The 20,506-nt window shown below is 46.6% G+C and overlaps 2 protein-coding genes and 1 non-coding gene across 4 annotated transcripts; 2 read left to right on the top strand and 1 right to left on the bottom strand.

Annotated features, from left to right (window-relative positions):
- Nucleotides 1–1,811: 1,811 nt before the first annotated feature.
- On the top strand, nt 1,812–12,483 carry eif4g2a (eukaryotic translation initiation factor 4, gamma 2a). 2 transcript variants are annotated; one of them, XM_023824520.2, is made up of 22 exons: nt 1,812–2,007; nt 3,639–3,703; nt 3,932–4,024; nt 4,749–4,814; nt 4,953–5,078; nt 5,216–5,318; nt 5,530–5,661; nt 6,094–6,160; nt 6,250–6,401; nt 6,492–6,602; nt 6,755–6,937; nt 7,102–7,240; nt 7,519–7,682; nt 8,239–8,352; nt 8,674–8,802; nt 9,170–9,274; nt 9,356–9,571; nt 9,870–10,128; nt 10,244–10,448; nt 10,704–10,909; nt 11,006–11,127; nt 11,262–12,483. In XM_023824520.2, the coding sequence occupies exons 3-22, from the start codon at nt 4,008–4,010 to the stop codon at nt 11,325–11,327; spliced, it is 2,682 nt and encodes an 893-aa protein (XP_023680288.1). In that variant the 5' UTR covers nt 1,812–2,007; nt 3,639–3,703; nt 3,932–4,007; the 3' UTR covers nt 11,328–12,483. The 2 variants fall into 2 exon arrangements, with proteins under 2 accessions (XP_023680288.1, XP_023680287.1); XM_023824519.2 differs by having other exon boundaries at nt 3,594–3,703.
- On the top strand, nt 8,395–8,597 carry LOC111850551 (small nucleolar RNA SNORD97). The gene has a single exon (XR_002839829.1). It is a non-coding gene; the product is annotated as a small nucleolar RNA SNORD97 (small nucleolar RNA).
- A 64-nt stretch (nt 12,484–12,547) lies between the features above and the next one.
- Nucleotides 12,548–20,314, bottom strand: LOC111850520 (uncharacterized). The gene is made up of 8 exons (XM_023824478.2): nt 20,057–20,314; nt 18,349–18,489; nt 16,996–17,196; nt 15,739–15,926; nt 14,247–14,460; nt 13,733–13,831; nt 13,388–13,458; nt 12,548–12,872 (listed from the first exon to the last, which is right to left on the bottom strand). Exons 1-8 carry the CDS (start codon nt 20,312–20,314, stop codon nt 12,713–12,715), a joined length of 1,332 nt encoding a protein of 443 aa, XP_023680246.1. The 3' UTR covers nt 12,548–12,712.
- Between the last annotated feature and the right edge of the window lie 192 nt (nt 20,315–20,506).

Below are 20,506 nucleotides of genomic sequence, written 5' to 3'. Positions count from 1 at the left end.
TTCCTGTATAGTGCCCTTCCCATCTCACTGGCGTGCTCTTTGTCTCAGTCACTCCTGGAGCTTCTCAGCCGCTGCCTGGGGGAAGGGGCCTCTGAGTTAGGCCTTGCTAGGCCTCTCGGCCACATGGTTTCTTTGTTCCGCCGGTGCCTCCTCCTTGACTCTCTGCTGGACTGCACTGTTGACAGGATATCATGCTGAAACGCACAGTGCTTTACGAGGATATACCTCCTAGGAGACCACATGGCAATCAGGACATAAACACAACCATCTCAGGGTCAGACAGCCAAACAGTCTCATCCAAGAGAAATTCAATAGTTCATTGTCGTAGAAAATAACCAGATGCGTATATTCTTGCAATGTGTGTGTAATTGTTGCTGCTAAGCTTGTCATTTTGACGTCATTTCATCCAGTTACAAACAATACGAGATTCAAAGCTGAGACTAAATCAGAAATATTTACGTAAACATACCTTGTCACAGAATAGTATCGCCTGCGGTGGCTCTACTGATGGACTTGCTAAGATGATTCTCCATTTCAGATTAAATGTGAAGCCACTCCACCCTGCTACTGACAGTAACAGGAGACTTGGTGGGATAAGCAAGCCTTCCGCCAGACAGTGATTCTGGACAGTGCGGCTCGCAGCGGTGACATGTGCCCACTGCAACACGCTTCACAAAAAAGTGCCGTCGCCGCTTAGACTTTGGAGAGGATATTTAAAAGAGGCTGGGCAGCTTCTCGCTTATGATGGCAAAGAGACACCCATCTGTGCTCTCGCAAGTTGTCGCTGTCAAATACCGAAGTGAATTCAAGTAACTGAATGTAGGGCATCTATGATGCTGAAAGTTTGGTTATTTTATTCATTTCCATTCTATTCCAATAATGAGACCTTCAGTAAGAGATACATACAGAAGACACATAACAATTCTGACATAACCCCATAAACACCACCAGCCCTGCAAAAAGAATTCCCACTGTTGTTTGACTTTGAACCTACAGATTTCTCAAGAATATGCCTTGTCAAACTACAATCCATGCGCACGTACGATCCATGTCTGTCTATGTTAAAATGTTATCTGGGGGTGGGTCACAGAGTGAGTGTTCTTACATCTTGTGCCATAGGATGTATGTGTATAGATGAAAACTTCCTTTTTTTATTATAAGCACTAAACTATCCACCCCTTTTGGGTATGTCACCATAATCTTTCAATTAATAGACCGGTATGAACCTGAAGCTGGTGAGTTTGTTTGGGGTGCTATTCTGCCAAATAACTCCTTTAAATACTTTCAAATGACATGCATTCAGTGTTTTGTATGTAAACAGCATTACAAAAATCATATTATATGACAGCATATGTTGGATGTTTTAAATGCTTTAGGTGACCAGCTCATAGCCCTTTCTGCTGCCACCAGGTCATTTTGTGTGTTACAAACCAACAAAGAAAATGAGAATGGAGAAGGGTGAATCACGTAACATTTTTGGGCAGTCACACCTTAAAATATTAATCACTGTCATTCGCCGCGGGATGTATTACGTATCAAACCCATCACTGAGTGCGGGCATGCCCGTATGATCCTCGCTTCCTGTAAATATATTTTCCTCTATACCAGTTCCTGCACTGCGGCTGTGCTGCACGTCAACCAACCCTTCGGCGAAACAGGAGGAGTGGGGAGGGGCGTCCTGCTACGCGACGGTTTAACAATTTCCCATTGGATTTCAGTACCGTTGAGGTTCCGCCTCAAACAGCGAATCTCGCACACCATTCGGCGAGAGCGACGCATTGACGGTCCGCGTAAACCGCCAGCAGTTTAGAAGCCCTTCCTGATAAAAAATTGGGTTGGGGAGTGACGTAGGACGTGCGAGTAGATTCTTCTGTGTGGCTGTGAAGGCGGTTAGGCGTGTGTCTTAGTTTGTGAATTTTGTTTGAAACTATTTTTTGTTATTCCCTTTCTCTTTTTCTCTTATTTGAAATCAACAACATCGTGAAAGCTGAAGTTGTTTCGGTAAAGGTAAGCTTTTGTTTTAAGACGGTTTCAGGCGGCCGCGGTAAAATGGCCGATGTGTTTTCCATGTACCGGGCTTCGAGGCTCCGGCCGTAGAAAATGGCGCCGTCGGAGGTGGGGGGTGGGGGGATGAAGCGGCTTCTGTGTCTATCAGGCAGCCAACTACCGAGTGATAAGTCGGGGTACTGGCGTTTTGATCCTATTGCGGTGAAATGTTGCTTTTTTTCATTTGAAACTGAAATGTACTCTGTCCATAAGTTCAGTTCGACAAAAACTCATTCTGCCAGCATTAACAGTGGGCATCATTTCCCCCGGTGGCAGTAAAGGCTTATGAAAAGGCTGTATTGGAAGTTTTTTAACTGGCTAACTAATCGATCCAGGAGGAATCCGGCAGGGCTTGGATTACTGACAAATATTTGTAGGTGACTGTGAAACGCTGACATCTCACATGTTTCTTTAAAGCGTTCTATTCTAAAACGTTTTTTTCATGTTTAATGGCATTATCAATTTTTTTAACGTGAGTACGGTCACATCCACCTCAGCTTTTTCCCAGGAGGTACGATATGTCTCACTGCGAGATTCGGTGGCCGTAAGGTACCGTCTACGTGTTAAAAGTACTACAGACAGGGCGAGCCGCCGTGTTCAGGTTCCGTATGGATAATGGGGCCTTCTGCTTTTGATACCGCGGTTTTTTACCCTTTTATTTCTAAAAAGTCGGTAGATGACGACTCGCTTGAAATCTCATTTCGGTACAAAGGAAGCGCTGCCTAGCTCCCCGCTGCACGCACCTCCCCTCACTGGGGGAGGGGGTACAGAGAGGTGACGTCACTGAACCACGTGACCTACCGTCCCGCACATTGATGTGGGTTCTAAGCTCCGTTTCCCCCTTTCCGCTGCTGTTTCATTGCTGCTTGCGAGATCTGCCCCTCCTTTAAGCCTAACTCCCTGCTGGCCTTCCGGAAAATGCCTCGCAACTTTGCCTGAAAAGGCGGGTCTGCGTCCCTATTGTAATCCTCCCAGCCATTATAAGGTGGCCAGTGTGGGTTCACCCTTAATGGAAAAGTACTCCAGGATTCTTACGTTTTAGTCGCTTCACTCAGTTTCCATAGGAACAATTTTATATTGTTTATAATAGACGCTGAAATGTTTACTGCCTGGTATAAGATGAGCTTCACTTTCCCTGGATGCAAACAGCATTTCATAGTCTCCAATTGCTCTGTCCCAACTGTCTTATAAGAAAATGCTTGTTATATTTGAAGACTGTCCATCACATTGCTCTCAGCCTGGTTTGGTTAGATTGTGCATCCAAAATAATCTTACAAAATAGCCAATTTAAGGGATGCAAAACAATTTACCTTATACGTTCATCTTTGAAAGGCCAGATTATGTGTGTGAGTATCTTGTGTATTTTTAAGAAGTCAGCTATAGTCAGGGAATTGGCCGCAATCTATAAAATTTCTACCCAAACTGCAGCAGCATCATAAATGAGTACAGGAGCTCAGCTTATGAAATGTGTCCCGGTATTGAGTCACTGTATTGTTTTGCGTTCCTGATATGATCTATTCAGATGGCATTCTTTACTTCTCCCCCAGGTAGTTTTTCCCAACCCTGCCCTTTGAATTTTATTCTTTTTGAAGATTCTTCGTTGTCAAGCCGCCAAAGTGGAGAGTGTGGTTGCAGAAGGGGGTGCTTCTCGTTTCAGGTGAGTGGCTGCTGCAGGCTACCTGCCAGTCTGACCCCCCCCCCTCGTGGCTTGTGCCATTTGTGTTCCCGTCATACTTGTATCCCACTGATCGATTCTTTATTGACATGCCTGCTGCTGATCCACCTGCATGCTATACTGTTTGCTTGTAGAGGTTTTGTTGCATTGCTTTAAGTGCAGTCGGTGTGATCAGATCTCTCCACTGTGGCTCTACCTGTCCCATGGCAGAGCTGGAGTGTGGTTATAATCCCTTTGTTCAGGACAGGCATGGTAGAGCATCTTTGGTTCCGTAACACATCTTGAAATGAAGACTGCACCCGTGTAAGTGGAAGCTGGTGTTATCAAATGTATATCGACCATGCAGGCTGATCACAGTGATGCTCAAGGGTGACTGTGTATGTAGGGTGATTGGTGCTGGGATGAATTTGTAGGGTTCATAGTCCCTATAGCTACTATATACATGTTAATATCAGGCTGTTGCATTGTGAATTCTGGCTGTAATCCACATTGACCAGTGGCCTAAAGGATTAGGAGTTTTGTGTACATACACACCTTTTTATAATGAAGGGTCATAGCACATTTTAGTTTTGCTGGAACGGGGTTGTAAATGTGGAGGTAATGAGAGCCGATTAGCTTGACTGGTGCCTAACCGTGTGCCTTGCAGTTTGCAGCAGAAGGTGTTAATGATCTTCCCTGCGTTCAGGCGGTGTTCTGGCATGTTAGTGAGATGGAGAAACTCGCCGGAGGTGCACAACTGCATTGCGCTTGGAATCCTGACTATTGGGAGGAGGCGACCTTTATGTTCTGTGGGGACTATCTGTTTGAGTGTGTAACGCATGATTCGGTCAAGCACTAGTCACTCGTTAAAGGTATAAGTTAAATGCACCTTTGAATGGTTTGTTGTATGCTACCTGGTTTGCCAGCAGTGCTGTTCTGTGGGCCTGTCTAGCTGCAGTGGTTGAAGTTCCAGATGCTGCCTTATGTTACAGAGGCCTAAGCATTCTGCAATTTGGAATGATTGTTCCCATGAATGTTTTGTCCGCAGTGCTTCTTCGGGCGGAGGCGGAGGTCGGGGTGCACCTCAGCACTATCCCAAGACTGTTGGCAACAGGTGGGTCCGTACCTTAGCCTCAGCTAGATTTTGTATCCACCGTAGGCTCTGCTAGTACACCCAGGAGCCCTTCACAAATGCTTAATATCACAGTAAACATATAGGCCTTATGGTGCTTGTCATCTGTCCGTCCTTCAGCGAGTTCCTGGGGACTGCCCCAGGGCCTAGCGTTCAGAGATGGGTTCCTTCACGAAGCACTAGACGAGATGTCAACTCCTCAAATGAAAAAGAAAGACACGATGCTATCTTTAGGAAAGTGAGAGGGTAAGTGTCCTCCGCAAAACTGGTTAGAATGCGTGTCCATTTGACCAAGTGAATCCGGTATGTTAGGTTGCTTTCAGTCCCTTTGGTTCATGTGTAAATGCTCTTGCTCTGAATTGGTCTCTGTCCTCTCCTTCCAGCATACTTAACAAGCTCACCCCTGAGAAGTTTGACAAGCTATGCCTTGAGCTCCTGAATGTGGGAGTAGATTCTAAACTCATCCTCAAAGGAATCATCTTGCTGGTAAGAGGCTTTCGGTGGCTTTTGTTTGTAGTTTATGGGATTGATGTTAACTTGCAAAGGTGAGGAATGTGAGCATAATTCCAGAGGACAGTGGACAGTGTCATCGCTGTAAGAGAGTTCATCTGCATATTGTGTATCATACAGGATAGCATGATGGCGATGTGCTGTGTAGATGGATACCTCATGTAACGTGGATTCTCTTTTTATCCAGATTGTAGACAAAGCCCTCGAGGAGCCCAAGTATAGCTCATTGTATGCTCAGCTATGTCTGCGTTTGGCAGAAGATGCACCAAACTTTGATGGCCCCTCCCCAGAGATCCAAACATCACAGAAGCAGAGCACGGTAATCAAACGTGTTCGAACACGGAGGAGTATAGTGGCTCATTGCTTAGCGCTCTAGCCTCACTTCCTGGATTGTGGGTTTAGTTGTGTGAATGCATGTCCCCGCCCACTGATGTAAAGTACGGTTTCCCAACCCAGTCCTTGGGGACCCTCAGACAATCCTCGTTTTTGGTGTCTCCCGGCTGCAGTGGACTGTCTCGGGGTCCTCAAGGACTGGTTTGGGAAATGCTGATGTAAAGGAAAGGACTGCCATCCAGGGTGTGCTCTGTGCTTCTGGCCATAGGCCCCAGGCTGGCTTATTGGACGGGAATGGATATTGGATTACATACTCTCTGGCTTTGACTTCTGTAGACAAATCCAAAAGTTTTCATGTGTGTTTAGTGGTTTTACCTCATTTGCCCTTTTTTTTTTATTTTATTTTGTCGTCGTACAGACCTTCAGAAGACTTCTGATCTCTAAGCTTCAGGATGAATTTGAAAACCGTACCAGAAATGTTGAAAGTGAGTAGCTGGAAAGCTGATGGATTCTCGTGGTCCCTGCAAGTGGATGTGCTGTGGTACTCATCTCCTCTCCCTCTGTCTCCTCCCAGTCTACGACAAACATGATAACCCTCTTACTACTGAGGAGGAGGAGCAGCGCGCCATTGCCAAGATCAAGATGCTGGGCAACATCAAATTCATCGGAGAACTTGGCAAACTCGACCTCATCCATGAATCTATCCTTCATAAGTGCATCAAAACAGTTGAGTTTTGGCATCTCAATTTTACCACTGAATCATATTCACTGAGTAACTTTTGTTCGGGACTCACCTATTGTGTATTTCTGCTCTAGCTTTTGGAAAAGAAGAAGAGAATTCAACTCAAGGATATGGGAGAAGACCTGGAGTGCCTCTGTCAGATAATGAGAACAGTGGGACCTAGACTGGACCATGAAAAAGCCAAGGTAGGCTAGCATGGCTTTCAGTGATTTAAAAATGCAAGGTACACCTGATGGGAAAAGGTCATTAACCACGTTCATCGACCTTCTACAGCATTCTCAGATGTCACGTTTTGGGGTGGTACGGCACATTGATTTATTTTCTTGTCCTCTTGCAGTCTTTGATGGATCAGTACTTTGGCCGTATGCGATCCTTAATGAGCAACAAGGACTTGCCGGCAAGGATTCGTTTCCTGCTGCAGGACACTGTGGAGTTGCGAGAAAACAGCTGGGTTCCTCGCAAGGCTTTTATCGACAATGGACCAAAGACGATTAATCAGATTCGTCAGGAGGCAGTTAAGGCAGGTCCCATGTCCTCTCAGGCTGGCTGGCTGACTGGTGGAAGCCTGATTTCTTATGAAGTACTGCTGGTTGTTCACTGATGCAGCTGTAATGTCTGGGGCAATTTATCCCCCTACCACTTGTTTCTCTGTGTAATACTTTATTCTCTCTTTATTCCCACCAGGATTTGGGGGTGTTTATTCCACAGATGGTCCCAGGCATGAGGACGGACTTCTTTCTGGAAGGGCCCTTCATGCCCACCAGGGTGAAGCTTGACCGGGAGTCTCTTGGGGGACTGGCTGACATGTTTGGACAGATGCCAGGTGGGTCTGGGTGCTGAGTTGCCTTCTGAGAATCGCATGAGGTCTGAAGACTAAGGGCTGCTGATTTAAATGGTTATGGAGATGCTCTACCTTGTAACTGAAGATAGAAATCCAGTTTTCTCTGAATTAAGTACTTTAGGCTCTACTTTAGGTTTAATTGTACTCGTAACTGTAACTTGTTACTCTGCACCTGGAATATACCTTGTTGATCTTGGTGTGTTGCTTGGCTCCTTGCTGTAGTGTCTGAGTCACCTTGTTGCTCTGTGTGTCCTCTGCAGGCAGTGGGATCGGCACCGGTCCCGGTGTCATTCAGGACCGGTTCTCTCCCACCATGGGCCGCCACAGATCCAACCCACTTTTCAATGGCCATGGTGGTCACATAACCCCTGTTCCCCAGTCCCAGTTTGACATTGGGGCCAAGTCGTTCATGAAATCCAGCCAGGTGAGAGGGGTGGGTGTGGGTGTGGGTGGGTTTAGAGCATAAGCACATGGTGTCCTGATCTGAATGGCTTCTGAACTTAGAATGTAAGCTGAGTGCTAAGTTCAGAAACTTCTGTGTGAAAGTGTGGGGAGCCTAGTGATCCAATTCAATTTTCTATAGCATCTTTCACAACAGTTGCTCCAAGGTAGTACAGTATATTAGTACGTAATTGGTATACAGGGGTGGTTTGTGGCTGAGGGGTATATACCTCTGTGTCTGTAATGAATCCCATCTTTGGCAGAGTAGTCGCATGTCTGTTGGGTTCTTGGTCCCTGACTCTGGATAATGCTTAAGTGGCACCAGATAATTGACTGGCCCTGCATTTTCACCCCAAGCTTGAGTCTCATCTGTTTGAGTGAAAGGAGAGAATGATGGGAAAATGAAGCGTTCCAGTGTATCTGTCCTTGTGCAAATGGTGGCAAATTAGGCACCACTTCTTATTTACATAACTAAATGGTTTTTACACGAAATATTTGCTTAAATCCGTTACTTACCTGGAGTGGCACTGTGTTCTCAGGGGCAGAATCAGCATTTTCATAACCAGAACCAGAGCCATCTGGTCCAGCAGCCAGCCCAGTCCAAGGACATGCCTCCGCGTTTCATAAAGAAGGGCCAGCTCAACGCCGACGAGGTAGGTGCCCCTTCAGCACACGGCTGTGCTTCTCCCCCCTCCACGCCCGCTGATTATAAAAAGACGCGTTATTCTGAGGGAGAACCTGCTGACGGTTCCTCTTGCCCTCACTCTTTGCTCATCCCCCTCCACCCTTCTCATCCTCTTCCCCCGTCTACTCACCCCTCCCCCCATCTTTTCTTCTCCCACCCACTCCTTGAACTGGTCAGTAGTCCGGTGAACGTGATTATGAGATATGAGGGTGTGCCGACTCAGATTCGGGAGTTGCTGCCCCCCCCCTAGTTAAGGCTCCTCAAGGTTGTTTTGTGCCTCCCCCTTCAGATCAGCTTGAGACCTGCCCAGTCGTTCCTGCTGAGTAAGAACCAAGTCCCAAAGCTGCAGCCTCAGATACCTACCATGATTCCTCCAAGTGCACAACCACCTCGCACTCAGACTCCTCCTCTGGGACAGGTGAGCATAGTTATGGGAGACGGCGACGGAGTTTATCGGCCCTCGGACCACACATTCGTTTGGGCCCCCTGTTGGCACAAGCAGTCACTATGCCAAACATTAAATGTGTTTATTTAGCAGATGCTGAAGCAGCATGTTCTGCTAACCAGCTAGTAGCTATGGTGGCCTGACTCTACTGTGCCTTGTGACAGTGTGATGTAAAATTGCACTACACAAGTGAAATTCAATTACTCACTAGCTCTTTGTTTTTGAAACATCGGGGATCCCACATTGGGACCACAGAAACGACGAGCCTGGCCATGATGGGAGAAGCCAGAGTTTCTAGTTTAAGGCCTTGGTGCTAAAGTTCACGTCCTCTTTCTTTCAGCCTCCTCAGCTTGGTCTAAAAACCAACCCACCTCCGATCCAGGAGAAACCTCCAAAGAGCAGTAAGAAGCCCCCACCAGCCAAGGAGGAGCTCATTAAGATGACTGTAAGTGGCCCCCCCGCCCAGCCCTGTGTTCCTAGAATGCCTCCGTCGGGTGGGTCTCACTTTCCGCCCCTCCCGTCACAGGAAACCATCATGACAGAGTACCTGAACAGCGGGAATGTGGGAGGGGCAGCGAGCAGCGTCCGGGAGATGAAGGCACCCAAGCACTTCCTGCCCGACATGCTGAGCAAGATGCTGCTGTGCTCCCTGGAGCGTTCAGACGAGGACAAGGAGCACACCAGCACGTTGGTCTATGCGCTCCGGGCTGAGGGCCTCATCTCGGGCGATAACTTCCTGCAGGTGAGCGTGGGCTCCTGTCTTGCCAGCTGATGGCTTGAGCTGGTCCTGCACCCCCTGTCCCCCAAATATATGGCATTAAGTATTTAATCTCTAGGCAAGTGGAAGCCTTTTTTCTATCTGCTCCTCCAGTGGTTTTCAGTTGAATACTATGAATCTGTGGTACTTGGCCTACCTTGCTTGTTTAAATATTTAGGTGTTGTCAGGTTTTGCAGTTTGTTGATTTCATTGAAATGAAAGCCTGTGATTTTGTACAAATCTGTCACTTATTCTTAACTTCCTGCTGTTATTACATTTCTAGGCCTTCCTCAATGTGCTGGATCAGTGTCCCAAGATAGAGGTGGATGTCCCCCTAGTGAAGTCCTACCTGGCCCAGTTCGCTGCTCGAGCCATCATCGCGGAGCTGATATCTTTGGCTGAGCTGGCCCACCCCCTGGAGAACGGCACCCACTTCCCGCTCTTCTTGCTCTGCCTGCAACAGATGGCCAAGCTGAACGATCGTGAGTGGCTGACTGACCTCTTCCAGCAAAGCAAGGTCAACATGCAGAAGATGCTGCCTGGTATGTCATTACTTAAAGGTCTCAGTCATTGGTTGGCTTGGATTACTTGGGTCCTCTCCTTGGATAGATGGCTTGGATTCTTCTAACAAATTATTACCTTCCCTCAACTGTGCAGAGATCGACCAGAACAAGGATCGCATGCTGGAGATCCTTGAGGGCAAGGGCCTCAGTTTCTTGTTCCCGTTGCTGAAGCTGGAAAAGGAGCTACTTAAGCAGATAAAGGCGGATCCCTCCCCACAGGCCATCTACAAGTGGATCAAGGACAACATCTCGCCCAAGCTCCACACTGATAAGGGCTTTGTCAACATACTGATGACCAGGTATGGAGGACTGCCCCGGCTTATGGTGCCTAAGTGATGCCCCCGGCCATTTGTCTAGTTAGTTCTAAGGTGCACCAGAGACCAACTAGCACCTGTTTTTGGGAGACATTCACCTCAGTATGGAAGTTAAACTCCACACAATAGGAGCTGTTTGCTTCCCAGTCGTGCCACTGTTCATTTACATTTCGTATTGAATGTTGGCAATTTTAGCCTTGATCTAAATCTTGGAATAATCATTGATTCAATTTTGTTCAGTTTTCTACAGTACATCTCTCATGAGATGTGCTTTTCTGGAGATGACCAGCTCTCCGCCCCCACAAAAGACCAGCTGGACCAGGAGAAGCAGTTGCTGCTCGCTTTTAAGCCTGTGATGCAGAAGTTCCTGCATGACCATGTAGATCTGCAGGTCAGCGCCTTGTACGCCCTGCAGGTGCACTGCAATGCCACTGCATTTCCAAAAGGTGAGCTTGGGATCTGTGTGTGTGTGTGTGTGTGTGTGTGTGTGTGGGGGGGGGGGGTTTGCTTTTGGTAGCTAAACCCTGCTGTCTTCCACCAAGGCATGCTCCTGCGTTACTTTGTCAACTTTTACGACATGGAGATAATCGAAGAAGAAGCCTTCCTTGCATGGAAAGAAGATATCACCCAAGAGTTCCCTGGAAAAGGAAAGGCCCTATTTCAGGTAAATGCAAGGGTGACTGACTGAAAGGTGTTTTAATGGTGTTCCATTGGAGATACACCACAGTACTGTTGTGTTAATTCATCCATCTCTGGATGCCCTGTTTCAGCTTTGACTTTTAATGTGTTTCCTTCTAGGTCAATCAGTGGCTAACCTGGCTTGAAACTGCTGAGGAAGAGGAGTCTGAGGAAGAGGCTGACTGAGGAGCCAGAGAAACTGATCCTGCCCCCTACCCCATATACCTAACCACTGCAAGAATTCATTCCGCTGTCAATATTTAAGTTCTTTTGCAGTTTCTTGCTCTTTTGGTTACTAAGTGCGAGACCTTGAGCGTAACTACATACCATCTGCTTCTAACACTTCAGAGTGGTGTTTGCGGCATGAAGCTACATCTGGTTGTGCTTGATGGAGGCCCGCTAGGCGTCGGCCTGCTGCTCACGCTCCCGTTAACCGAATGGCCACACTGTTAGTCCTGCACTTTGCCGAGTGTGATCCTGAGGTCGTTGCAATATTTACCCACCCCGAGTGACAAAGAACTCTATACTGTAATCATTGGTTTGCTACCGTAACAGTTTATCGCCTATTTTTTTTTTTTCCTACCTCTAATGCAATTTATTTTGTGATGGTTTTTAAAATCGTTATATTTAATCAGAAGACCCTCAGAATTCTGGACAAAAGGTGCAGAAGTCTTTAATAAAACGTTTGGTTTACTTGCACCATGGCCTGAGTGTCAGACTTCAAATTAAAACCTTAAATTGTGTCTTGTGGCTCCTTCCAGCAGGCGAGGGAAGCAAAATCGAGCCACTTGTCATTCTTTGTCCCCCCCCCCCCCCAATGACCCGTATGCCAGATATTGTGATACTTGAATTTTCCTTTCTCCTCACAGCATGTTCAGGGACTTAATCGGCATGTTCAGATTTTGATCAGATGAGCGTAATGTGCATTTCTTTTTTTAAGTTTGTCTTTTTAATTGGTGAATAAAATTAACTAGAGGAATGTGAATTGATATTTTTACTTCCCTAGCTGACATTGGGAAACCTAAAGTTTTTAACCCTTGTAAGTGAAACCTATTGGCAAGCAGTATTTAAATGTTGGAAGTTATGAATTATCCCTCTGATGATTGAAATGTCTTTCAGTAGGGTGTTCTTGTGTGGTTAAGTGCTAAGACCATGGTGTACCACTAAGTAAAGCTGAACACTTTGAATCACAGAAACCTGTCTCTGTCTCCAGCTGAATTGTGAACATGTCACGATGTCACTCTTGTATGTGTTGAATGTGACCATGCTAACCATTGCAGTAGAATGTTACTGCCATGAAAATCTAATAAATTTCCTCAGATACTCAAAGACCTCACATTCAGTTCATGGTAGTGTTTGTCTTTATTGATGGTGCCACATGAGCATCTTGGAGAAAGCAGGGGGTGCTATCTGGAAATCCTGGGAGAGAAACATGGTAAATCTTTGTAGGAATATTCCAGAGTATCATTACAAATTCTAATCATAGTTTTAAGTACCACTGCCTACAAGTTGCTATTAAACACCTTAAGACTACACCACTATAACTGAAAAAGATGTTCACGCTGTTCCTTTCATTGGTCATCAGTAGGTAGCCAGAAGTATTCGACGACTCTCCGGCCACTCCGCCGTGGACCTGTGTCAGGTGCCTCTGGCCCCATTGGTGACAGCTCTGAGAAGTGGGCGGGGCCAAAACTGCTCCTAGCACTAGGTGCTGTCACTCGGTATATAGTCCTGATTGGAGGAAGGGCTGCTTGTTAGAAAATAGGCGGTGCTTCTTAATGGTGATTGGTAAATAGATCCTGAATGTAGTGTAGAGTGCATAATAGTTTGTTAGCTTTTAAATTGAAGGCAAGTCTATAACTCATACTAGTTGATAGGCCCCAAACAATTATGGGTGTTTGAGAAAACAAAATGTACACATTAGACTTAAAAAAAAAATCTCATTTTCATATACTGTACAGCAGGGCTCTTCAAATCTGGCCCTCAATTCCAAATCCAGGCCTTGTTTTCAGTTCTCCCAGGTAGTTAGTTTAACAATGACTGATTCTGATTAGCCAGAGGCTTCACATCCGGCTCACAGGTAAAGGAAGGCTGGAAAATCAGCAGTACTCGGACCTCGAGGACCGTGATTTTAATCACCCTGCTGTACAATATAATATTCCTTCTGTGGGAACTACTGGCATTAGCAGTATAGCAGTTACAGCATCTTCTGTAAGGCCGTGTTTTAAACTCTTATGGGGCCTCACCTCTCCTGGGTCCTCTCCCCTGCATCCTCACCTCCGGTATCAGCCGTGGAGATGTAAACGGGGTCCCCCTCCTGCAGGCAGGGTTAGGTAGGTTGGTGGTCAATCTGAAATCTCATCCTGAAGATGACTGCATGCCCAGAACTGGAGTATGACTCCTGGGAAGCCTCTTCCTGTTGTCCTAACCCTCCAGTGTAATATTCAGCTCATGGTAAAACGACCCAAAACACCCTCTGAACGTGGAGCATATACATATATGTGTGCTTTTTCAAAATGACCCTCTTCTGTAGCTGGGACACGGGATCCAGCAGCCTGCTTCCTGTCCAGCACAAGGAGCCCAGGAGTTACCGTGAAGTTCCTGGGTGACCCATCAGGATTCTTCAAGATCTTGATCCGCTGGTCACTCTCAGTCACACACAGGAAGTAGCTTCTGATGTTTGCTTGACACTGACAAGAAGCGAAACATTAAAGGAGTTTGTAGGGGGGGGGGGGTCATTTGTCAAAAAAATACAGGTTTTCCTCTGGCCATTGTTATAGTCGTCTCTCTAACCAAGCCACTGACCTTCAGATGTATCTCTTTCACGTTTATCCAAAGATTGTGTCATAATATGACTGAAAGATAGACATTCATCATTGCTAGTGCTGGAATTAAAGACGTGAATATCAGGTGTTCCCCTCTGTTACCCTAAAAGCCTTCAGATGGAATTCCTATCTGTAATGTATGTATTTGCACATTTCCAAGTACAGAGAAAGAGAAAACATCACAGTCTGAGACGATCCTGTGCATTACCCAGAAGATTAGCCGCTTCAGCCATGGCAGTGCGGCCTCATGGCGATCTTTCTAGAAATGGGAGCCACTTACCGCCTTATTCTGTCTCTGTGAGCGGAGGTCCTCCTGGGCCTTGAGTGTGGCTGCCAGCGCCTGGTGCTTCTCCTTCCAACTCAGGCTCTCCTGCGCTCGCTCGCGCGCCTCCTGCTCTGCTACCCGGCACTGGCGATCCGCGTCTCTCCGCGCCTGGGACACACGCTCACAGACTTCCTCAGCTGCTAGGGCCTTACGGCGGCTGCTTGTCTCCCTGCGAGGAGGCGAGGATAGAGTCACCCACTCCCAGATGCTTCCGGAACTAAACAAACAGCTAATGAGTAGAGTCAGAAGATCATAGCTAGCTAGCTGGCTCGCAGAACATGTTGCTTCAGCATCTCCTAAATAAGAGACATCTTTATTTATTATTTAGTGTAGTGAATAATATCGGGGAAAAATAAAGTACATTTGCAACTCAGTGGACTTGCACAACACATTGAAAGGACCTTCAAGTTCTGAGTGACCGTGTCATAGTTCTAGATGGTGAGAACTGTTGGGGGTGAAGCACACAGTGGAAACAGAAACAGAAATTCATGTAATAAACTTTGCGATGAGACAATAGAGCTGAAGAGGGTGTAACTGGCCACAATTTACCTAAGATCTGCACTTTTGGCAGTGGGTTTGAGGTTTCTACCTCATTGGATGAACAGTCGCCGTATCCTAATGCTAGGTCCTTTTATAATGAACTCCAGTCTTAAAAATTAATCCATTTTGGAGTTAAAATACATTTTAAATACCTGCTAGACAATCTCCCATGCTTATTTGTATAAAGTTTACGACGACTTAAAAATATGCTGCCTTAATAGCTTTAAACACTGACCAAAACAAAACAAAATCACCTGCCGTCTATGATTTCAATATGCAAGCGTGCAATAACCTGTGATAAAACTGTTACATGTCACTCCTGCAATTTATCTTAGCTTAAATAGTCTCTTATTAATTTGTTATCTTAGTAGTTGGAACACTTCAACATATTGTTTACTTGTATATATAATTTACTTCTTAGGTATATTGTTTATGTCTTATATATAATGTTTTCATCACGATTGTGACTGCATTAACGTAATCTCACTGTGACAATAAAAACCTTTGACTGTCTCAATAAATGACATCTGTTTCGGTGACAAAGGGACTCATTGTCCCCCGAGGCAAAGGAATAACACTCTCCAGCATGTCAGTTCATTCTGCCTCAGCTGTATGCAATATAAACTGAGGATAAATGAACAGACTTTAAGTGCTGAATTATTCTGCCGGAGCTGGCAGTGAATACAGCCAATCGGTGCTTTTCACAGCTAATCAAACAAAAGCGGAGTTGACGTCACAAAAGAAAAGATGAGAACAGCAAAGCACAGTTTGCTAATTATCTACACACTTAAGTCACTGTGATAGATTTAGTCTGTTAAAGCAGGGAGACACTGTAGAGTTTTTAAACAATGAACCCGGGATGTGGCTTGTCAGGGACTGATGAAGGCCATGAGGAAAACCAGCTCACTTCTCTCGGAGTTTCGCGTTTTCTTCAGCGAGCAGCTTCTGGCTCGTCCTCAGCTCCTTCTTGTCCTCCTCCAGGCCACGGTTCCCCTCCACGAGAACTTGCTTCTCAGAGGAGACCCTATCCAGTTTCAGTTTGGTCTCAAAGTAGTTCTTCTCCGTCTGGGCCAGAAGCAGCTGAATATCCATGTGCTAGACGGGACGACATGTTGGGAACAGGCGCTGGGAAGCACGTCACGGCTCGTCCTTCCGTATGCTCAGAGAGTACGTATGTAAAAGCCCCTGAGACGCATGCAGATCTCTCTGAACTGATGGGTTAAAGAGGCACATCACACGCCACGTGCAACATCATCATACGCCCTACACCAGGCTGCGGTGGAGAATTAATGGCTTCACAGAAAACAGTGGAAGGTAACAAGTAAGTCAAGCAAAGGGCTGCACCATGCCAGCCACTGGTTATTATTTGAGCTCTTACCATCAGGCAAACTGTACATGTCAATCCGTGCCAAATTAAGGCCAGGATCCAGCTTTTCCTCACAGATGCTGCCAGTCTCGCCCCCCCCCCCATCCCCTCTTTGTAAATGAAATACCTCCCCCACACCCAATGTACAATAAGATCAATACCTCAGCTCAGTTTATGACTCATATATCTGAAGCTGACAGTAAAAGATATTTTGACTTTTTTTGACTTTGGATCTAATTGCAATTCATTCTGCTATTTGCACCCCTTTGCTCTGCTGCACTAATATCATTTTGCTCTATATTTCTGGTTTCTGAAGCTAACATGAAGGGAGCATCAGGGCGCCCAGGCTGATTAAAGCCCACCTGTCATGCAGGAGCCGGCTGCCCGCGGGGCTCACGGCTGCGGCTGCTTTGAGTGGCATGCTATTCAGATGCCGAAACAGCGTTTGCGTGACTCGCGGTCGCTGCGGGAGGGGTACTTCTGCTGTCTGATAGCTGCAGGGCATACTGGTATTACCCGGGCATCTCAACTCTTAATTACACTAACAAGGTAATTATTTGGATTGGCAGTCGTGTTGCCCAGAGTTTTGGCTGCCAGTTAGGTGGCATAAAAGCAGGCCTGTGGTTGATTGACCTTGCGGTGCAGCCATTATTGGCTTATTAGTTGTACAGAGAGTGTCAGTGTTTCAGTTTGTCAGAACGTCTGCAATTTCCTTCAAGGTTAATAAAATATCTAATCTAATTCCCATCCATCCATCCATCCGTCCGTCAGAGTTCTGCCATGACAGTGGTTCAGTACCCGGTTCTTCAGCAGATGGTGCTCCTGCGCCACCTGCATCTTCTCAGCCAGCACCAACTCCCGGTCCTTCTGGATGTCCAGCAGTCTGGCCTCTGCCATGCCCCGGGCCCTCTCTGCCTCACCGTGAGACACCTCTGCATCCTCTGCTGCCTTTGAGCACAGTGTCACCCTCTGCTGGCTGATGTGGAGCTTCTGCTTCAGCTGGAACGGGGCATTAGAGGGGTCACACTGGGACATCTCACATACATAGGGTGATCATATGTCCTTTGTTTCTGGGCTTGTCCTCATTTTTTGGGACCTAAAATTGGCTGAAATGTCTAGGATTTCGCTCTGTTTCAAGTTTAGATTTGCTTTCAGTGTGCATATTTGTGTTGCTTTGAACATTCTCTTTACATCCTGCACCCAAAGTCCTTTTTCAAAATATGGTCACCCTATACATACATATATTTGTATATGTTTTTTTTTTAATTTAAAGACTGTTAAATAGTGGGATATTAGGATAAAACAGAAAGGAAACCAACAGACAGCAGGAAAGAATTCTGGGTAAGGTAATTTGCCTGCCTATCCCACCATGGGTGTAAAATTTCATGTGATTGCGTCCCTTTATGAGTTCAGGGAACAATAGAAAAACTCACTGTCTTGTAAATTGGAATGTCTTTATTTACTTTGGTACTTAGCTTGATATACTCAGTTCTGTCTTTAAAACTGCAAAGTGCTTTGCAAGAGCTTGCTTGCTTGTGCAGAGTAAGCTCTGATATCGATCATCTCCCTTGCTGGTGCATCTCACCAAAGCAGACATAATGTGCCCTGCTGCCCCCTGGGGGATGTTCAGCTCTTGGCCTGAGTGGCAGAGGACCTGGCAAGAAATTGCTGCCATCTAGTGGTCAAATAAAAATAATGAATATAAATGTGTACAGAGCTTCATTTTCTCTAGGATTGCAACAAAGCACATGGATCTGACCCCTGACCCAGATAAGCAGTTAGAAGATGGATGTACGAACGGGTTTGAGAGCTCTGTAGTTGCACAAAAAAATCATCACCAAGCCTAGTGTACTAGAATAGGTCAGCTAGCAATACCATTTTCAGGATAATTAATTAAAATTGCGAATTAGGCACAATTCCTTTGAGAACCACCTGTAGGTGGCCCCAGGGGGAGCAGGAACCTGGAAGGCAGGCTGCGGTGTGTCCTCCCACAATTCAATATCGCTCTTCTCACCCCCCCCCCCCCCCTTAGTCAGACCTTTGTTTAATAATTATTAACTGAGTCCTCCCCGATATCAAACTCTCTCCTATGCCACCGGGTGGCACTGCGGATGGGCCGGAACGCACTGATAGTACTCCTGGACAGCGCACCTCCTTGATCTGTCCCTGGAGTTCCTGGTTCAGGCTGCGCAGGTTCCTCATGGTCAGCTCGTTCTCCGTGCGCATCATTATACGCTCCATGTGGATCTCATTAGACAGGAACTTGTTCTCCTGCTTCAGGTCTTCGCATTCCTGGGGGAACATGAGTTACTGCTCACCCCGCGGGTCCATGGCTAGCTGCCAATGCAAATGCTGACCCAGAGTTAGCTGCTAACGCTAACGCGGGCCCACAGTCATCCGCTAATGCTAACACTGGCCTATAGTTATCCTCCAATGCTAATGCTGGCCCACAGTCATCCGCTAATGCTAACACTGGCCTATAGTTATCCGCCAATGCTAATGCTGGCCCACAGTCATCCGCTAATGCTAACACTGGCCTATAGTTATCCGCCAATGCTAATGCTGGCCCACAGTTATCCGCTAATGCTAACGCTGGCCTACAGTTAGCCTCTAATGGTAAATATAGCGAGATAGATATGCATGTCGCCAATGATTATTTCACTATACTGTGGTCCAGTGGCATCATTATCCCCATCAGACATGGTTAGTACTTCCTCTTTACTCATTATCATATTGCACTCCTCTGTCTTCTGTTACATTGTTGTCGGTCATCTTGCCCTCCCGTGCAGCTGTCCCCTCCCAGGGCTGCCGACTCTCACGCATCTGGCGTGACACTCACGCTTTCAGACTCTCACGCATCTGGCGTGACACTCACGCTTTCAGATTCTCACGCATCTGGCGTGACGCTCACGCTTTCAGACTCTAACGCATCTGGCGTGACGCTCACGCTTTCAGACTCTCACGCATCTGGCGTGACACTCACGCTTTCAGATTCTCACGCTCACGCAAGAAATCTTACAGCAACTCTATATTATTACATTATAAGCCTATAATTAGCTACATTAAAAGCTATTTACAAGGCAATAAATCTGTTACATACATGTAAATGAGTGAAGGATTTGAACATCTCGTGCCAGCCAGCTGACCAAAGCTGACAACCCTGCCCTCCCCTGTAATTGGCATAATAATGTCACTGCGTTCCTCTGATAACATGTGACAATAAAACTGATAAACTGCTAACGCTTGAGATTATCAAGAATTGACAACAACCTGTAAATAGTCTCCGCTTGCTGTAATATGACATTACAATGGTTCTAATGAGAGAAACACAGCACATTGTCGATGCTTTTTGGTAGATGTTTAGGGTTAGATTTATATTTTCAGAAACTGATGATGAGATTAGACTGTAAACAACTATATCTATTGATATAGTGCACATTAGAATATGGTGTCTGGTGAATTGTGAGTAATTTGTCAGCCAGTTAAGAATGACTGCTGGCATTTGCAATCAGACATTAGGTGACTGGTGTGCATTAGTTACCAGCTGCAGAGTTATCAAACAGCCTGTGTTTCTTTGGGGTGGCCATTGAGCGTGGAATCTGTAACGCATCGCTAAATGCAGGCGTTTAACCCCACAATACCATGCCTCTCATCGATCGCTGCATCTGCGGGTTCGGGGGGGGGGGTGATGAGAGACAGACGGTACCTGAGCGGACCTCCCAGAGGCTTCGGAAACAGGCCTCCATAAGTCACATGATCGCCAAACCCACTTCTCAAGCAAAGAAACACCATTAGGAGGAATTATTTTAATTATTAAAATAAAACAGTAAGTGTAAAGGGAAAAAAAATAATGAATTACCTTTCTCTTCCTCACTAGCTCCCCCTGCAGGCGGTTAATCTGCAGAAAGGAGGCATTGGGGCTGAGCGCGCTAACGGGCCGCACCGCTCTGACGGGTCGCCGGCAGGTTCTCGGCACAGCCGGCGCCTCCTCCTGGCCGTCCCTGGCGCGGGACTGCCGGCCCTCCACGCTGCCACTGCTGAGGGACAGTGGCTTCCACGGGCCCAGCGAGGAAGGGCTGGCGTGGAGGTCCAACTGGGAGGCGGCTCTCAGCGACATCCGGCCGACAAAGCGCAGTGCAGCGGAGCAGCTTTGGCTCTGCTATGACTCTGGATCTCTCCATCACCTGCCTTGTCAGACAGGGTGAATTATTCATGGGTCAGCTGACACCAGCCTCAGTGGTATGTGGAGAAACCGGACCAGGCCCGTTGCTAATAGAAACCGAGGTGTGACCCTACCTTGACTGATTAC

Source organism: Paramormyrops kingsleyae, chromosome 13 (genome assembly GCF_048594095.1).
Source record: "Paramormyrops kingsleyae isolate MSU_618 chromosome 13, PKINGS_0.4, whole genome shotgun sequence".
NCBI classification, from domain to species: domain Eukaryota; kingdom Metazoa; phylum Chordata; class Actinopteri; order Osteoglossiformes; family Mormyridae; genus Paramormyrops; species Paramormyrops kingsleyae.
The sequence above is the reverse complement of the archived record's forward strand: the minus strand, read 5'-3'. Positions and strand labels throughout refer to the sequence as shown.

Excerpts from the sequence above, each read along its gene's own strand:
- eif4g2a (XM_023824520.2), top strand. Across the intron at positions 5,319-5,529 it reads TCAAAGGAATCATCTTGCTG|ATTGTAGACAAAGCCCTCGA; the intron begins GTAAGAGGCTTT and ends CTTTTTATCCAG. Across the intron at positions 6,938-7,101 it reads TTCGTCAGGAGGCAGTTAAG|GATTTGGGGGTGTTTATTCC; the intron begins GCAGGTCCCATG and ends TATTCCCACCAG.
- LOC111850520 (XM_023824478.2), bottom strand. The coding sequence starts at position 20,314 with ATGTCGCTGAGAGCCGCCTCCCAGTTGGACCTCCACGCCAGCCCTTCC. Across the intron at positions 13,832-14,246 it reads CACAGAGACAGAATAAGGCG|TGTCAAGCAAACATCAGAAG; the intron begins GTAAGTGGCTCC and ends GCTTCTTGTCAG. Across the intron at positions 13,459-13,732 it reads GGTCACCCAGGAACTTCACG|GAGGGGGACCCCGTTTACAT; the intron begins GTAACTCCTGGG and ends CCCTGCCTGCAG.